Below are 17,393 nucleotides of genomic sequence, written 5' to 3' on the forward strand. Positions count from 1 at the left end.
ATCGAAGGGGGTTAATTATCAGTTTCAGCAATTATCGAAAATTTCCCTATTTTTCGATGAGTAGTCAACGCGATCAACTGTTTTCGGTGAGTGGTGAACACGATCGGGTGAAGCAAGGTCAGCCATACGCGATCAGCTAAAGCAAGGCTCAGCTTCATTTTTAGTCATTGCAACCGAGGAGTTTCAAAAGGCTTGGCTTCTATGGGACCAACTTCTTATTTGTAAATATATGTTCGTTAAAGTTTATTATTAAAAAAAAATTATAATTATTTTATTTTAAATTTTATTTAATTGATTAATAAAAATATAAAAAAACCAATATTATAATTTACTGAACAAGTTTTTTTTATATTATTTATGTGATAATTAAATATAAAAAATATATAAATATTAAAATATCATATATACATCATAAGTTATTTTACATTATTGAATGCATTTGAATAAAATAAATTATAGTTTTAATATTCAATATATCATCATTTATCTCACTAATCATATTTTAAAAAATTATTATAACTTCACTTTTAAATTTTTATATTTATCCTTTTAATTTTGAATGTCTTTATTTTAAAATACTAAAAATATACATTTATTAAAAAATCCTAAAACATAAAAAAAAAATATTAAAGTTCTAATATTTTATAAATTAGAATGAATATAAAGATAAATAATAAATTATATATTAAGACCGATATATCATTGTTTACTAATATTTTTTTCTTTAACTATACATATGTCTTATATTTACAAAATAACTTTAACACTTGTATTTTTACTTATTTTATTATTTTTTAGAGTTTTTTCAAATATTTTTATCAATTTTGAATAATTTTCACCTTACTGATATTTTTATCAAAATATCCATTAATATTTTTTATATGTTTAATATATTCGTAAAATTCAAATATCGATATATTTATATTTACCGATATTTCGAACTATATTTATTTCAAATCTGATGCAACAAGCAACAAGAAGTACCACACAACTTCCAAAAGTCATCAAAATAAATCATCACATTTGGGAAAAACTTTTTCTTACAAAAATCTTGTCCAAAGATGCTTTATACCATTCAATACAAACTTTCAAATGTAAACTTACAAGGCACATTAATATTTTCACAGTTAGATGGAGAGCAACTTGCAAATACAAGTTCCTACTTCAATACTGAGTCAACTTCTATTTTCATGTCCCTTAGAATTTCCTGCAACCCAATTAGAGTATTAATAATAATTATCTCTATGACCAGTAGACAAAGCAAACCCTGATAACCAATTTGCTTCAGTACCTCCAACTGACCATCTATCTGCATGTATTTCAATGCCTCTGTACATGGCACAGCCCACAAGAACAATTAAACCCACAAACCAAAGAAGTTATTGAAAAGGAGGAAAGCATACTTTATTTGCTAATGATATAGTAGTACATATTTCTCTGGCTGTAATAATGAAGCTTCTGGAGTGAACTGCAAGTAAATATTCAGAAGAAACCACGAGTGGAAACAGTATCAAAATAAGTTTTAAGTGGAAAGTTGGGTGTTTAAGTTAGTTCAAAAGTTAAAAGCTAGAAAAAATTTTGATTTTTCCACTCATTACAATTTCATTGAAAGGTCAATCAATTTTTTCCAATCCAAAAAATGAGTATTAGTGGATGATTTTCATGTTGTATAAAAAGTCACACACTTAACTAATTCCGATCAACTCAAACGTAATACAAGTAATAATCGGATTAAAAATATGAATCTTATAGAATCTAATTATTAAATAAACAACACTCAGATAATTTATTTAATAATTACATTTTATTTAATATTCAAATCGAGTGAGGTCTTATTTAAGTTAAAAACGATTAACCTTTATAGTTTTTTAATTTATTCAAAATTGAATTTTAAATTAATAAAATATAAGTAAATAAGTTATGATCATAATTAAATTAATTAACATAATTATTAAATAATTTAATTCAAACCAAATTAGTATTATGAAGGTTGAAAAATCTATATATTAAACAAGTAACACATAATCTAAGTCCAATAAAAATGTGTCACACTCAAATCATATTAATAAACGGTATAAAAAAAAGTGTTAGACTCGATAAATTTAGTAAACCGTATAAAAAAATATGTCGGACCTGAATCATATCAAAAACCAATGTTAAAAAAATCTCATTAAAAATGTTTTATTACATCATAAAAAATTGTATTTAAAAAAAATGCATGAACAAGATTTAAATAAATCAGTGCATAAGGGCCCAAAAAGGTTAAAAAGGGACCATGCTTTCGTTGGAGTAGATGGACTTTGTTATTTGTATAGACCTTCTAGTCTTTAGAATAATTGGATTCCCACCAGCCCAATTGTCCAGCGGCCTTTTTTTTAATTCTTTTTGGGCTTTGCCCAAAAAGGTAGTTACAATCGCAAAACAAAAAATTGAAAACAAAATGTCACACCCAGCTTGACTGATGAGTTTTGATGGTAGCTGCTTTTGGTGATACTAAAGCAGCTACTTCCACAATTTAACTTGTTCGGAAATTTATGTCCTTAGAGTAATTTATGCTTAAATTTAACAAAATTTAAAAATATTCCAGCAATTTGTGACTTTAATAATTCAAGTATCAAAATTTAATACACCATGAATTCTATAGTCATTGGACAAATTAACAGAATATTTTATAGAAATTTTTGTAACGACCCAACCCGTGTAGATGTTGTTCAATTTGGATCCTCTTAATCTTGTACAAGTGAGAAAGTTTATGATATTACAAACTTTGTAAATGCATTTTAAAACCATTTATGGTATCACACATTGGATAAGGGTATATATGTTTGAACTCTTCTTAACCTTATAAAAACATTTTAAGGCTTTTTTTAGGTTTAAAATATATAATATATATACGGTTTGGTATGTATTATTACAAATAGTATCAGAATTTATTTTTTAACTCGATGTGAGGGTTTATTTGACCCCATGAGGGGTGTCTATCTATTTAACCCACTAATTTTGTAAGACACAATGATGACGCTGTGTTTACATAAAAGGTGTTTGTGATATCTTAAATTAGATGGGGAAGAAAGTTTTTGATACTATATATGTATAAGCTCATTTTAATCTTATAAACATGTTTTAAGCTGTAAGAATCTCTTTGGATTCAGAGCAGACAATATCTATATGATCGGGTATGAGTCGTTACAATTTTAAGAGACTCTTTTAATTTAAAAATGCGTTTTTGAAAAATAAAAAATAAAAAAAAATAGGTGTTTGAAAAAAATTATAAAACTCTTTTAAAAATCGAAAAAAAAAATTTACTTATATAGTATTAAAAAATCATTTATAATATTTAAAAAAAAAACAGTTACAAATGATTCTTCTAAAAATAGTTCTAGAAAATACATTTAGAACGTAGTGATTTTAAGAAATGTTTTCAAAATTTATAATACTTAGAAATTTTTTTATCATTCAAGTGTTAAAAATATTAAAAAGGTTTTTTAGAATCACTCTTAAATATGATCTCTTAGTAAAATGAATGTGTTACACTCTATAACTTTTTTCCATTATTTACTTTTGCCTTTCATAGTTCTCTCCAAGTGGAACAAAAAATAAAATAAATAAATAAAATAGGATTAAAAAGAAAGTAAATAAAACAAAATATATGGCTGTCTAGTAGAGTGGACCACGTTCTTTTCATATCTAAAAATAATTAAAAACATGTGCAGGTCTTATAAGAAGTGGAAACCTAACATTCAATGGTTGTAAGGAATGAAAGGTTTGGAATTCAGTTACCCGCCAAGGCAGCTGGTCAGCTGAATTTGAAGGACCAACAACTACCAGTCTTCTCTTATCGTCCTACTTACTTCCCTTCCTCTTCTTTTATTCCTACATCTATGCCTATTCGCCTCCCTGTTCCTCTTCTTCATCCTCATTCCTCATGTTTATGCCCATCAATTTTCTCAATCTCTCTGCATCTGTGGCATGTGGTTAATCCCTGCTGGTTTTTCGGCATTCTATGCCCTCAATCTGAAATTGGAGGCGCTGAGGGTCTTTCGATTTGGGGCTGAAGGTCTCCAGCTCTTGTGTGTCTGTTCATGGTTTCTCCAGGAAGCTGCCACAAAGCTCTGAGACTCGTAACAAGGTGGTTTAAGGTAAATACAGGAAGTTTTCTTCTGTTTTCTCGATCTTCAATTTTCAATTTTCTCTACTTTTCCTCCTAGAAAAAAACTAGGGTTTAGCCTTATCAACAAAATGCGACCTTATAGTGGATCAGTAGTATATTATTTTTGTTAATTAGTTTCTGGAACTGGAGATCACCTCTTTTCCTTTCTGTCCCCATCCGATTTCACTTATGAACCCCATAACAACCATCCTCTTGCTTCATCCTTGAATCTTGATCTGTTCTTTTTATTCTTTTTGACATAATCAGAGGAATAGGACTGAGAGAAGTAAAGAGGCTTACAAGTATGTCTACAGCAATAGAGGGATTGGGTCAAGAAAAGCTCCATTTCCGCGTCCTGACCTCCCCTGTTCAAGTAAGGCAACAACAACATATCCATCCTCTGCGTTAATCCTATAACTTATGCCTACTCCATCACTAATTGGAGGATGATTTGTTTTTTCCTTGGTTTTTTTGGGTTTAATACTTGCAGGATGATCAAATTGCATGGTACTACGCCATTTCCTTTGTGGCTCGTTTGGTTGCCTATGTTTCAACTTTAGGTATGTTACTTGCTCACCCTGAAATTTAGCCTCCAGCATGGGTCTTAGTAACCTTTTATTTTCATTATTTTAGCAAAGTTCGATATGATTCGTTAACACAATCCAACACATTTTTAACGGGTTTAGCAAAATTCGATATGATTCGTTAAGACAATCCAACACATTTTTTACGGGTTTAGATGAAGCATAATCATGTTTGAGTCACGTTCGTATCAACTTGCATAACCAGCTAATCAATAAGTTGTTCTTAAGTCAACTTATATAATAAATTGATCTATTTAATAATTATGTTGATTAACTTGATTACAATAATAACCTATGTAATATACTATTTGAATTGACGTATTTAGTTTAGAGTTCTTAAGTTCTAATATGATAAGAACACAACTCAACAACAATGATTGGGTGGGCTAAACCTTGTGAAGTATGCTCATATTGGGTTTCCGGTCTTGCTCAAATGGATCTTTACATTTAGATCCAGCCAGGCCCAAGACATTTGGCCCATGGGCTAGACAATTGGTCCATAGGCTAGTGGGCCCATCTTTTTTGGAGGATGTGTTCCCCAGATCATGAAAATAACGTAGTGCCTGTTTGGGCTTTAACTTTTGTTTAGGAGTAAAAGAGGCCGAAATAACTGCCTTGTTGTGTAATTGATTTTATGCATTAAAACTATTTTCTTTAAAATATGTTATTAAAAATAGTTTTAAAAACTTAATTAAATGAGAAACCTATTTTTAATGTCACCTTTAAAAATATGCTTTTTTAACGTATAAATAAATTATATTGAGAAATGTGAGATCACGTTTGAAAGTTTTATCTAAACATTCTTAAAAGTTGTATCAAAAATGCTTTTAAATATTTAAAATAGTTTATACTTTTTAAATACTAAAAGCATCATTTAAAATTTAAATACAACTTTTAAAGATATTTAGATAGAACTTTTAAAATGTAGTCTCATTTTTTCTAAAAGCAATTTATTTAAATTTTGAAAAAGCCAAATAAATATTTAATTAATTAAAATTTTAATAATATGATGTTTTTATTATAAAATTTTTAGGGGGGAATTATGCAATCATATACTATCCAAAATATATATATATATATATATATATATATATATATATATATATATATATATATATAAATAAGTTTCATAACTTTGTTTTTATCGCTTCATTTTAAGTGAAAGGTGGAGAAAAAAAATTACCAATTTATGCACTCTAATCATGCTTTTTTGAATTTGTTACGAAATTACCCTCAAAAAATTGTAAAATTGTGATGAAGGTGAGAGATGGGGTGATGATGGGTTGGTGTCGCTAGTGGGGGTGGTGTCAATCGAAGAGAGGCATTGGCACCGAAAATGGGTAGGTGGCACGAGAAAGAGTCCTTTTTCCCATTTTCCTTTTCTTTTCTTGTTGTCTTATGGTCTTCTTCCACTGTTATTATCCCAGGAACATTGTTCACTTGTGTGTATCTTCCTAGAGGCTTACCACCTCTATTGCCTCTCTATTGGAACCCAGCCTAATTTTGAAATCTTAGTTTTAATCATCCATAATACTTCTAGTAGTACGAGTAGTGATGAGGGGAGTTGTTAAGAAAAGGCACATTGTATGAGTAATAATGAAGGGGTTGCCAATGTTATTAAGTGGGCAAATGAGAAAGATGGTGACTACAATGGAAAGTGGTGTTTGTGTATGATTTGCCACCAAAGTTCAATCCATCGTCGTCTCATTCCCTACCCAATTTACTACCACCACTATTGATACCATCTGAGAGTGTTTGAAAAACTACTTCATGTTTAGTGGTTGGTCAATTTCATATATATACACACAATTATATATGTGAATATGGTAATTACAAGTATAGAAAGAATCAATCAAATAAATTAGAAGCTACAATTGTGGGTCAAAGAGAATGCAAATGGAAAGCCTTGAATTAAGGCTGAGGATCCTTAGCATGATCCTCGACCCCCCCCCCCCCCTTCCCCGCAAGCTGAGCGTCGGATTTGAGTGGACATGAAGCTTGGATCGGAAAAGTTCAAAAAGAGGTTTTGACACACTTTTTGGTGAAGATGTCGACAACTTGCAAGTGAGAAGGCACATATTGAGTGCGAAGCTTGCCAGCGAGAACAAGTTCGAAGGAAGTGATAGTCGAGCTTAACATGCTTAGCCCGTTTATGAGAAATCGGATTGGAGCTCAAGAAGATGGCACTCTTGTTGTCACATAGGAGGAGAGGTCGTTGTGGAATTGAAACTTTGAGGTCATCGAGGAAATGTGTGAGCTAAAGAAGTTCAGCGGCAGTGAGCGCTAAAGCACGATACTCAGATTCACAACTGGAGCGAGAAACAGTAGGTTGCCTCTTGGCACTCCAAGAAACCAAGTTACCGCCAAGATAAATAGAGTAACCAGAGGTAGAGCGACGAGTATCAAGGCAACATGCCCAATCTACGTCTGAGTAAGCAACTAAAGCACCAAGAGCAGTAAAGGGATGAAAAGTGAGTAGCGTGCCTTTAACATAGCGAAGAATGCGTTTGACAGCAAGAAAGTGGTCTTCAGTTGGGAAGTGGAGAAATTGACTGACAGAGTTGACAGCATGAGAAATATCTGGATAGGTGATAGTCAGATACTGGAGAGCACCAACAAGAGATCTGTAAAGTGTAGGATCCGAGAACAAAGGACCATCAGCAGACAGGTGTTGTGAAACAACCATGGGGGTGTGAACAAGTTTGTTGTTAAGTAGCTGAGCTCGTGTGAGAATATCTCGTGCATATTTCAACTGGCTGATGAAGAGGGCGTCAGAGGTGGTTGTTGCTTCAAGACCAAGGAAGTAACTGAGAGGACCCAAATCCTTAGTGGCAAACTCAGAATTGAGTTTGCAAGTAAAACTGTCAAGAAGAGATGAGTTGTTGCCTGTAATAATGATGTCATCAACATAGAGAAGTAGATAGATTATGTCAGAGTTACTAAGGTGGGCTTTAAAGTAATTGCTAGTGAATTCTACACCACCGTCACTTTGAAAAATTTTGATACGAGCAGAATGTTGATTTTCAACAAATTTTTGAAATTGGAGAAAAGTATTAAAGAAATCATATTTCAATTTCAATGGGTAAAGCCAAGTGAAACGAGAATATTCATCATCAAATCTCTTGTCCTTATACACCCACACAAAATGGTCGCGCCGAAAGGAAACATCGTCATGTGATTGAAATAGGTCTGACTATCCTTTTTCATTCTCACATTCCTACTCACTTCTTGGTTGAAGCTTTTAGCATTGCGTCTTATATCATCAACCGTTTGCCCACACCGTTTCTCAGAGGTAAGTCACCTTTTCAACTCCTATATGGTTCCTCTCCCAATTACGAAAATTTTCATCCATTTGGATGTCGTGTTTATCCTTGTTTATGTGATTACATGACTAACAAGTTTTCCCCTCGGAGCATCCCTTGCATTTTTATGGGTTATCATTCATCTTATAAAGGTTTTCGTTGTCTTGACCCTACCACCTCCGGAATCTATATTACCCGCCATGCTCAATTTGGCGAAAACCACTTTCCTTTTCACCAAACTTCCCAAGCCCAACCCATATCCTCTCTCCAAATCTCAACTTTTTTGGAACCGAGTCTCCCTCCCACAAACATGCCCCTGTCTTCCCCTGCATCAAACTCTCGACATATTCCTCAATTCGGATCCACCTCATGTATTATTTGTACTGATCCAGTGGATGAGTCTTTACAGGCAACTGATTCTCATACAGGTCCTCCATCACACTCAAACTTTAGATTGGCTTCTCCGGAGCCTATTACTGAGTTACCCATGGTTGATCGCCCTTCCATTGCAGTTGCTCTCTTGGGTTCTCATCCTATGCTCACACGAGCCAAAGTCAACATCTTCAAAATGCACCACCCGACCCATCTAGGACTCGTGGGTTCCTCTGGACTTCTTTCTGCTCTTCTTGCATCCACTGAGCCTAAAGGATTCAAATATGTTGCTAAGAATCCTGTTTGGCTTGCTGCTATGGATGACGAAGTTCAAGCCTTGCAAAACAATCGTACCTGGATTTTGGTTCCTCGACCCACCAACACCAACATTGTGGGTTCCAAATGGGTGTTTCAAACCAAATATTTGCCCGACGGATCTATTGAACGTTTCAAAGCCCATCTTGTTGCCAAGGGCTACACACAAGTACCTGGTCTTGACTACACCGACACTTTTAGCCATGTCATCAAGGCCACTACAGTTCGTGTTATCCTCTCTCTTGTTGTGACCAATAAATGGCCTCTTCATCAACTTGATGTCAAAAATGCGTTTCTTAATGGCCATCTCAGTGAACATGTTTATATGGAGCAAACCCCTAGATACATTGACCATCACTTTCCTAATCATGTCTGTCAATTGCAGAAAACCCTCTATGGTCTAAAGCAAGCTCCTCATGCCTGGTTCTAGCACCTCAACTCTTTTCTCATTCAACTTGGTTTTTATTGCAGTCGTGCAGACACGCCACTATTTGTTTTTCATAACCGCTCTAATTCCATGAGAGTGTTTGAAAAACTACTTCACGTTTAGTGGTTGGTCAATTTCATATATACACACACAGTTATATATGTGAATATGGTAATTACAAGTATAGAAAGAATCAATCAAATAAATTAGAAGTTACAATTGTGGGTCAAAGAGAATGCAAATGGAAAGCCTTGGATTAAGGCTAAGGGTCCTTAGCATGATCCTCGACACCATCCACCAACATCATCATCGGTTACTGCTCACAACTCCCTCTACCTTCCCTCTCTCTTCTTCTCATTTTCCCTCCTACTTTCTCTCCATTTCTCTATGTTTCCTCCTTTTCTCCACATCACCACTGCTACCCATCCACAACCCTCTCCCGGCGCTATCTCTTTTAAGCAGCACCAATCACTACCGATCACAACTCCTCTCTTCCTCTCTCCATCCGTCCTGCCCACCATACCCATTTTTTGCATCCATTTCTCTCCATTGTCACTTCTAATCTGCACCATCACCTTACCACGGTGCCATAGGACCACCATCCACAGCACCTCCCTCCAACGGACACCATCTTTCTCTCCATCTCATCCCTCTCTCTCACATCACCACCCTTTCTCATCTTCACAACGTATCTTTGAGGATAATTCTGAAACCAATTCAAAAGCAATGTAAAAATATGTATAGACAATTTTTTACACTTAGAATGAAAAAAAAATCAAAATTTTTTTTATGGTGTATAGTTGCATAATTTCTCCAATTTTTAGAACATAGTTTTTAAAAAAATAGTATTTTATGTATCAGCATTTTTATCATAACTTTTATCATCTATTTCTTGTATTACATGTAATCACTTAATAAGATGATAAAAATGATTGTAAAAGTGATAATATCATTAGTATTTTCCTTTTTAAATATAAAATTAATAATAACAAGAGTAGTAAATACCACTAATTCTTTGATAAATGTATAAATTTGACATAATTCCAAACTAGGTCTAAATTTTATGCATTACAACTATTTCTTTAAAAATATTTTTATTAAAATAAAAATCCATTTTTAGTATCATATTTAAAAAAAATATATTTATTATTTTTAAATATATATATATAAATAAATTACGAGACCATGTTCGAGAGTTTTATCTAAACATTCTTAAAAATTACATTAAAGATATCTCTAACTTTTAAAACAATGTTTGAAGAGCTTCTTAAGTGTTAAATAAGGGTAACTTAAATATAACTTTTAAAGATATTTGAATAAGACTTTGGTTTGATTCGAAAATGATTTATTTTTGTTTTAAAAAAATAAAACATATATATCATTTTCCTAATACATGCCAAAAGAAAATATTTATTTAATTAAAAAAATATAAAATATCAAAATTATTCTTGCTTTTAGTCAAACTATTTTCAAAATATAATTTTTAATGTTAGTCAAAGTACTTTTAAGATATAATTTGTAAGGAATTACTATCTCCGTACAAGGATGATAACATGGCAAGTGACATATGAAATATAATAAGTGGTCTCCATTTATGTATTATATGAAAAAAAAAAAAATTGTAGATTTTAGTCACCATCTGTCACATATCTAAATGATAAAAATGACACTTTGATCAGCTTTGCTTATTTTTGAAATATAAAATCAATAGTAGGAAGAATAGTAACCGCTAACTACTCCTACTACTCCTATTAAATCAAAAAATTTAAAACCATCCCATGAACAAAATCTAAAACAAGCACTACCCAAATGGGGAAAAATAATTAAACTGGTGATTTAACTCATCCATCATCCTCCACATCATTTTCAATGTGCAGGGTTACTGGTGATTTTCATATTCCTAATCTTGAAATACTTTGGAGACTTTGGGAGCGAGACGACGACTTTCGAGGAAGAAGTGAGGGAGACAGAGACCAACCCATTACTACCAAGCAAGAGAGTTCCATTCACTTACGGAGCATGTGAAGAAGACTTGGAGTCCGGAGAAGGCAATGGTGGCTCGTCACAGGACTTGTATGATGGCAAAATATGTGTAATTTGCTTCGATGAGCCTCGGAATTGTTTCTTTGTTCCTTGTGGGCACTGCGCCACCTGCTATGTTTGTGCCCAGAGGTACATATTTATTTATTTATTTAGTTATTATCATACAAGTATACAAAAATAAATTACAATAATGTCTGGAAAATTAATTAATATGTGGGTTTTGTTTTGTAGGATTGCCAAGGGGGATAACAGCGTATGCCCTGTGTGCCGACGATTCATTCGGAAAGTGAGAAAATTCATTGTGCAGTAGAGGCTGTAGAGCTACATCATTTCACAATACAGGCTTTGTCTTCCCAACCCACAAACAAAAAAACAAAAAGGGTAAATGATTGAGGAGGGGATGAAGCTGCTGAGGGTGAGTTGATTTGAGTTTTTGAGGTACCATTTTTTTCTGGGAACAAGGCCCGGCTCGTTTTATTGGTTCCAATAATTTTTCTTTGGAGGGGTTCTGTGGGATGGTATAAAATAGTTGTTTCATTTTGGTCGTTTGATATACATGTTGATTCCATTTTCAACCATTTAATTATCAAATTTTTTTCTGATGAGCCATAATTTAACATTTGTATAAGTCTTAATTGCTAAAAGTTAAGGCTAATCAAATGTATCAACTTCCCCCCTTTTATCCATTCCAAAGTATGTTTGACCGATAAACTCCAGTGATGAATAGAAATCAATGTAGTTTTGTCTCTTGGATGCATGGAATCAGGATTTGTACATGCCATTTGTTAAGACTTAGATGAATTAGCGGAGTTGCAAACAAAGATCAGATGGATATTGTTCAACTCATTTAGAAAAATGTTTGTATATAGAACAGAATAAAATCACCCTTATAACAAATTGTACATGTGGCTAAATACTAGTAACCTAAATTAATACAATCATGGGTGTTGTACATTCGTATCTCGGGGCCTAAACCATACCAATGCGGAGCCCGAGATTTTTGGCTAGCCCAAATATATCAGGAGGGCAACCACAAAGACCTTAGTTTTGAGTTCGAATCCTGGGGAGGTCACTTTGGACGCCGCATTGACTCAAGCCTAGGCACCAGAGCCAAAAATCTCGAGCGTCGCATTAGCATCGCCTATGCCCGAGATGCAAATGTACAACAATGGGGTGTTGAATGGATGAGCCTTATTTTGTCTAACATCCTCCTCAATTCAGAAAGTTATGAAGCATTGTGAGCTTGCTCCGTGGGGAAAGAAATCTTTGAGTAGGTAGTGCTTGAGTCATGGCATGTATAAGTTGATGGTCGAACGATATGAATAGAGCATATAGCAACTTTTGGATGACTCAACCCATGTCAGTCGTGCACCAACTCTGTGGGTTTCATTATTGGATTAAAGGTTTCACATTAGTCTGTACTTATTGTCTGATTGGTTACTCTTAACCGATCAAATTTGTGTTGTTCTAAGGTGTCATCTCGTCTTAGTTTCAATTTATAAACCCATTTGCATCTAATTTTTGCACGACGAGGGGAAGAAGGCAATAATTTCATGCTTTATTTCTTTGGGGGACATCATATTCAATATGCATAGCTTGCCGACCATTCTAGAATCTAAACTACTTGCTTGAAGGAAGTTAGGTCGGTTATAGGAGAAGAAAGCAGAGGTACTAACAATTTTTGGCTTGAAAAAAGAATTGGCTTCTACAACGATCAAATCAGGAGTGAAAATGATAGGTTAAATCACAAACTATGCGATTCTTTTATGCTACGAAAATGCGGCATATTATCCATGGATGTAAAAAAAGCATTATGGCCACCAACACGAATATATCAAATTAAAAATGGCTTATTTCAGTTCAAGTAACCACTTAAAATGATTTTTTTTTCTAAAAAACTCCTTATATCACTTAAATTGATTTTTTAACTGACACTTAGAGACCATTTGATAGTGATTTTAAGAAGCGTTTTTAATATTTTTAACACTTGAAAAATTTTATCATTCAAGTGTTAAAAAAAATAAAAATGTTTTCTAAAATCATTATCAAACACAGTCTTAGAGTGTGTTTGATAATGATTATTGGAAGTGTTTATACTCATTTTAATATTTCACTTTTTTTTATCTTTTGAGTATAAAAAATGTTAGAAACACTCTCTAGAATCATTCTCAAAAGAGTGTGTTTGATAGTGATTCTAAAAAATGCTTCTAACTTTTTTTTACACTTAAAAGATTTTATCTTTCAAATATTAGAAGGGATGGAAATACTTCCTAAAATCTCTATTAAACATGTTTTTAGAGTTCATTTGATAAAACGTTTTCGAAGAAACATAAAACATTGATAAAATTTAAAAAAATTATAAAATTACTTGTAGTACTTCGTACTAAAACACTTGATAAGTAATTTTGTTAAAATCAATTTTCTTTAAAAAAGAAATTCACAAAAAGCATTGGGAATAAAAACTTTATCATTAGAATATTTTTAATTCATATTGCTTCCCAAAATCAGTTTTCAATTATTTATCTCATTTTTTAAATAGTTTTAAAACGTACCATTTTTTGATCTATATACAAATATTATAGATTCTCCATAAAATTATTTCTTAAAAAATTCTATTAATGGAAACATATTAGGCTAATAATAATAATAATCCACTTTATTTGAATAGAAATCAAATAACTAAATAAAACATGATAATGCAAAAATGTATTTAATACTCTTTCTGTTTTTATTTAAAGTGTTTTTTATAAATTTTTTTTTTTTAAATATCATTCACGTAATTTTAGAAAAATTAAAAATACTTTTAAAATTTTATCATTATTTAATTTTTTTAAAACGTTTTTTTATATTTGAATTGTTTTAAAAAAAATAGTGCAAAAACAAACTCTAAATCAATTGATTAATTAAGGACAATGATATTTAACAAAGCCCGGATAATTGCATGAACAAAGCGTTACCAGCTGGTTCGACCACAATTCAAAACGTCCCTTCAGCCTTATCAAATTTTGACTTGTTGCGCTCCACTCGCTATCGATTCCTAAATGTCCAAGTGGCTGGACAGGTAAGTGGAAAAGAAAGTAAAAGGAAGCATTAGAAAGGCACGCAATTGAAATGAAGACAGGACAGGACTTGTATTTATCTTCATAATTATCTAGCACTGGCCACCATTGACGTCGTGGCCCACCACCTAAAAGCAGATTTCCCAGTTCCATAGCTTTGTGGACCAGACTATGATCCATAAGGCTTGCCGAACCAGCATGGGTCTGGGGGAGATTTGATATTTGATTAAGGATGGTGACTCAATGTTGTCCTACATGTTCATTTTGCTCGAGAATATTGGAATCTTATTCCATTCCCATGGCACAACTGCAATCTGTGTGAATGTGTAAAGCGACCTCAATATTTTTATTTTCCGTGGGTCATGGGCATCATAATGTTGGGTCTGATTATTTTTTTTTTTTTTCCTAAAAACAAAAAAAACATTTATAAAATTTATCATTTTTGTGAAGAAAATAGTGGAAGCAGCTTCCATTTCATTTTTCTTTAATTTCCTTTCCCGAATGGATTTTTTGTCACCTTGTGCAATTTTGGAAAATAATACAAAGACTTTGATGATAAAGAGAAGACTCATTTTCTTTAATAAGTTTTATATAAAATCATCAAAATATTCTCTTCTTAAACCCTCTTTATCCATCGTTCAAAACTCTAACTTCATCTCCTTTTTTTTTTCCCTTCCCTTTCCTATATGATCTTCATTCTTCCTCTTTTTTTTTTTTTTAATATGTGAAAAATTAAAGGAAAGGGAAGAAAAAAAAATAGATTTAAAGTTTTGGGTTAACAACCAAGCATTCACATATGAAATATTTTTATTATTGTTTTTTTTTAAAACGATAACTTTAATAATTTTATCTAAAATATTACTAATAATTTATATAAATTTATAATGATTCGATATCTTTTAATTAAAAAAATAGATTTAAAGTTTTGGGTTGACAACTGAACATTCACATGTAAAATAATTTTATTATTTTTTTCTTGAAAAACGATGTGTAAGGAGATTGAATGGATAACTTTAACAATTTTATCTTAAATATTACTAATAATTTATATAAATTTATTATGACTCGATATCTTTCTTTTAATTAAAATTATTCAATGTTATATAACGTGCACTCAAATTAGATTTATAAGAAGATTTTAATAATTTTTTAGAAGTTACAAGGAATCACCATATGAAAGAAGGAAGAAAATAAAAAATTGTTTTTAAAAATTATTTTTTACTTTTTAAAATAAAAAAAAAATTATTATTAAATCAGACGGTGAAACGAGCTCTAAAGTTTTACTATCCCTATTTTGATTTCTATAAATACTTTAATACTTAATCAACAGGTGAGTTGAGAATAAAGTTACAAACTTACAATGAAAGGAACACATGCATAAAGTTATAAAAAAATCATAAGATATGAACATCACATGGGACAAAATCTCCGATCACGTGCCAACATCCCCAATGGTAGATTGGAATTAAATAGAAAATCCAATTCCATAGCATAAATATTAAAGACGACCAAGAAGGGAGAGAGAGCCGAATCCAGAATGAAAATGGCGACATCCATTTGACCTTCAGCCCCCTTTCTCGCTCTAGACTCTGATCCGTTTCCGCAACTGACAGAGCAACCAGGTTGCGTAACTGACAATACAGTTTTGATATTGCGTGAATGTTGGATTGATGCGGCATGGACCACACCCCCACAGATCCTGTTGCTATTCTAAGCGAGGGGAATGTCGACATTCAAGCATAAATAAATAAATATTAATATGACTGTGCGGCTACTAGACTCGTAAAGTACCAAAACCATTCTTTTCCTTTGAGTAGCAATCAGCCACTCCTTTATGCCCAGGGAATCTCCACTTCCTGCCTAGTTGCAGCTGCCCTCTTCATAGAGCGTGGGTTGCACTTTTCACTGGATGCCGTAGGAGTAATTTTTTAAAGAAATAATTGATTAAAAGGATGAAACGATGTCGTATTTGTAAATTTAACTTTTTTTCATTTTTTTACATAAATACCCCTCTACATATTAATTATTTACATGTATATTTTTTATAAGAAAAATATAGGGATATATTTGTCAATAGATAATTCTTTAAGGTTAAAAAATAGTTGAGGGTTAGATTTACAAAATAGGGATAATTTGATCCTTTTAATAAAAAAGAACTTTTTTTAATATTTTTCAAAGAATTATATATTTAAAAAATAATTCTAAAATTATCATGTTTTTTTATTTCAAGTAAAACCCATCTCTTAAAAAAAAACTCATCCTTTCAAAAGATAAATTTAATATAAAAGAAATTGATTGTATTTTAAAAAGGCCAAATCAATATAAAAAAAATATATTAATTTAACGTGCTTTCAACTATCCAAAATATGAAATTTATTCTAATAATAAAAATTTTATAATGTTAATTACACGATAGTTCCAAAATTGGAGAGAGGATGGTATTTAAGAGTTCTTAACAATATTATAAATTTTTTAAGTTTCATTGATTACTTACTCCTTTGTATGTGATGTGTCTTTAAATTGATGGATTTGTAATAGAAATTAATGCTTCATTATCAAGAATAATTTATTGATTTTCAAATTTTTAATTTGGAAAAGAGCATTAAATTCTAACTTTATAATTTTTTTAATTAATTAGAGTTTTTGGTTGTAATTGATATTTAGATGACAATAAATTATGTTTTAGAGTTCCGATTAAAAAATTAGTAGAATTGGTGATGGTATATTTTAATTTTATTGTGAGTTATGATATTAAAATTTGAAATTTTATTGCAAATTCATTTTAATTCAAAATTGTGAAACAATGGTAATTAATTAAAGGAAAACACTTAAAGATGGGGTGAATCCACTTATTAAAAACTTTTCAAAAAGTTTCAATTGAAACAATAAACAAACTTTAATTAATGCAAATAAGTAAATAGTAAAGAAAAGAGAGATGCAAATACTTTATAGTGGTTTGACAATCTCGATTATACCCCTTTTTTGAAGTGAAAATTCTATTAAACAGGACTTCAAACCAAACTTTCAATTTTATATACTTGGATTCACGATTTTAATGGATAATATATTTTTTTTCAGTTGAACTTCAACTTGAAGTTTTAACCACTTAACTTTTAACAAGAAAAAATGGATTTTAATACA

At 31.6% G+C, this 17,393-nt stretch overlaps 1 protein-coding gene across 1 annotated transcript; it reads left to right on the forward strand.

Annotated features, from left to right (window-relative positions):
• Positions 1 to 3,861: 3,861 nt before the first annotated feature.
• LOC117919272 (E3 ubiquitin-protein ligase APD1) lies at positions 3,862 to 11,950 on the forward strand. Its single transcript, XM_034836412.1, has 5 exons — positions 3,862 to 4,139; positions 4,418 to 4,523; positions 4,641 to 4,710; positions 11,028 to 11,322; positions 11,425 to 11,950. Exons 2-5 carry the CDS (start codon positions 4,455 to 4,457, stop codon positions 11,501 to 11,503), a joined length of 513 nt encoding a protein of 170 aa, XP_034692303.1. The 5' UTR covers positions 3,862 to 4,139; positions 4,418 to 4,454; the 3' UTR covers positions 11,504 to 11,950.
• Positions 11,951 to 17,393: the final 5,443 nt, after the last annotated feature.

This window comes from Vitis riparia, chromosome 7 (genome assembly GCF_004353265.1).
Source record: "Vitis riparia cultivar Riparia Gloire de Montpellier isolate 1030 chromosome 7, EGFV_Vit.rip_1.0, whole genome shotgun sequence".
Lineage (NCBI taxonomy): Eukaryota > Viridiplantae > Streptophyta > Magnoliopsida > Vitales > Vitaceae > Vitis > Vitis riparia.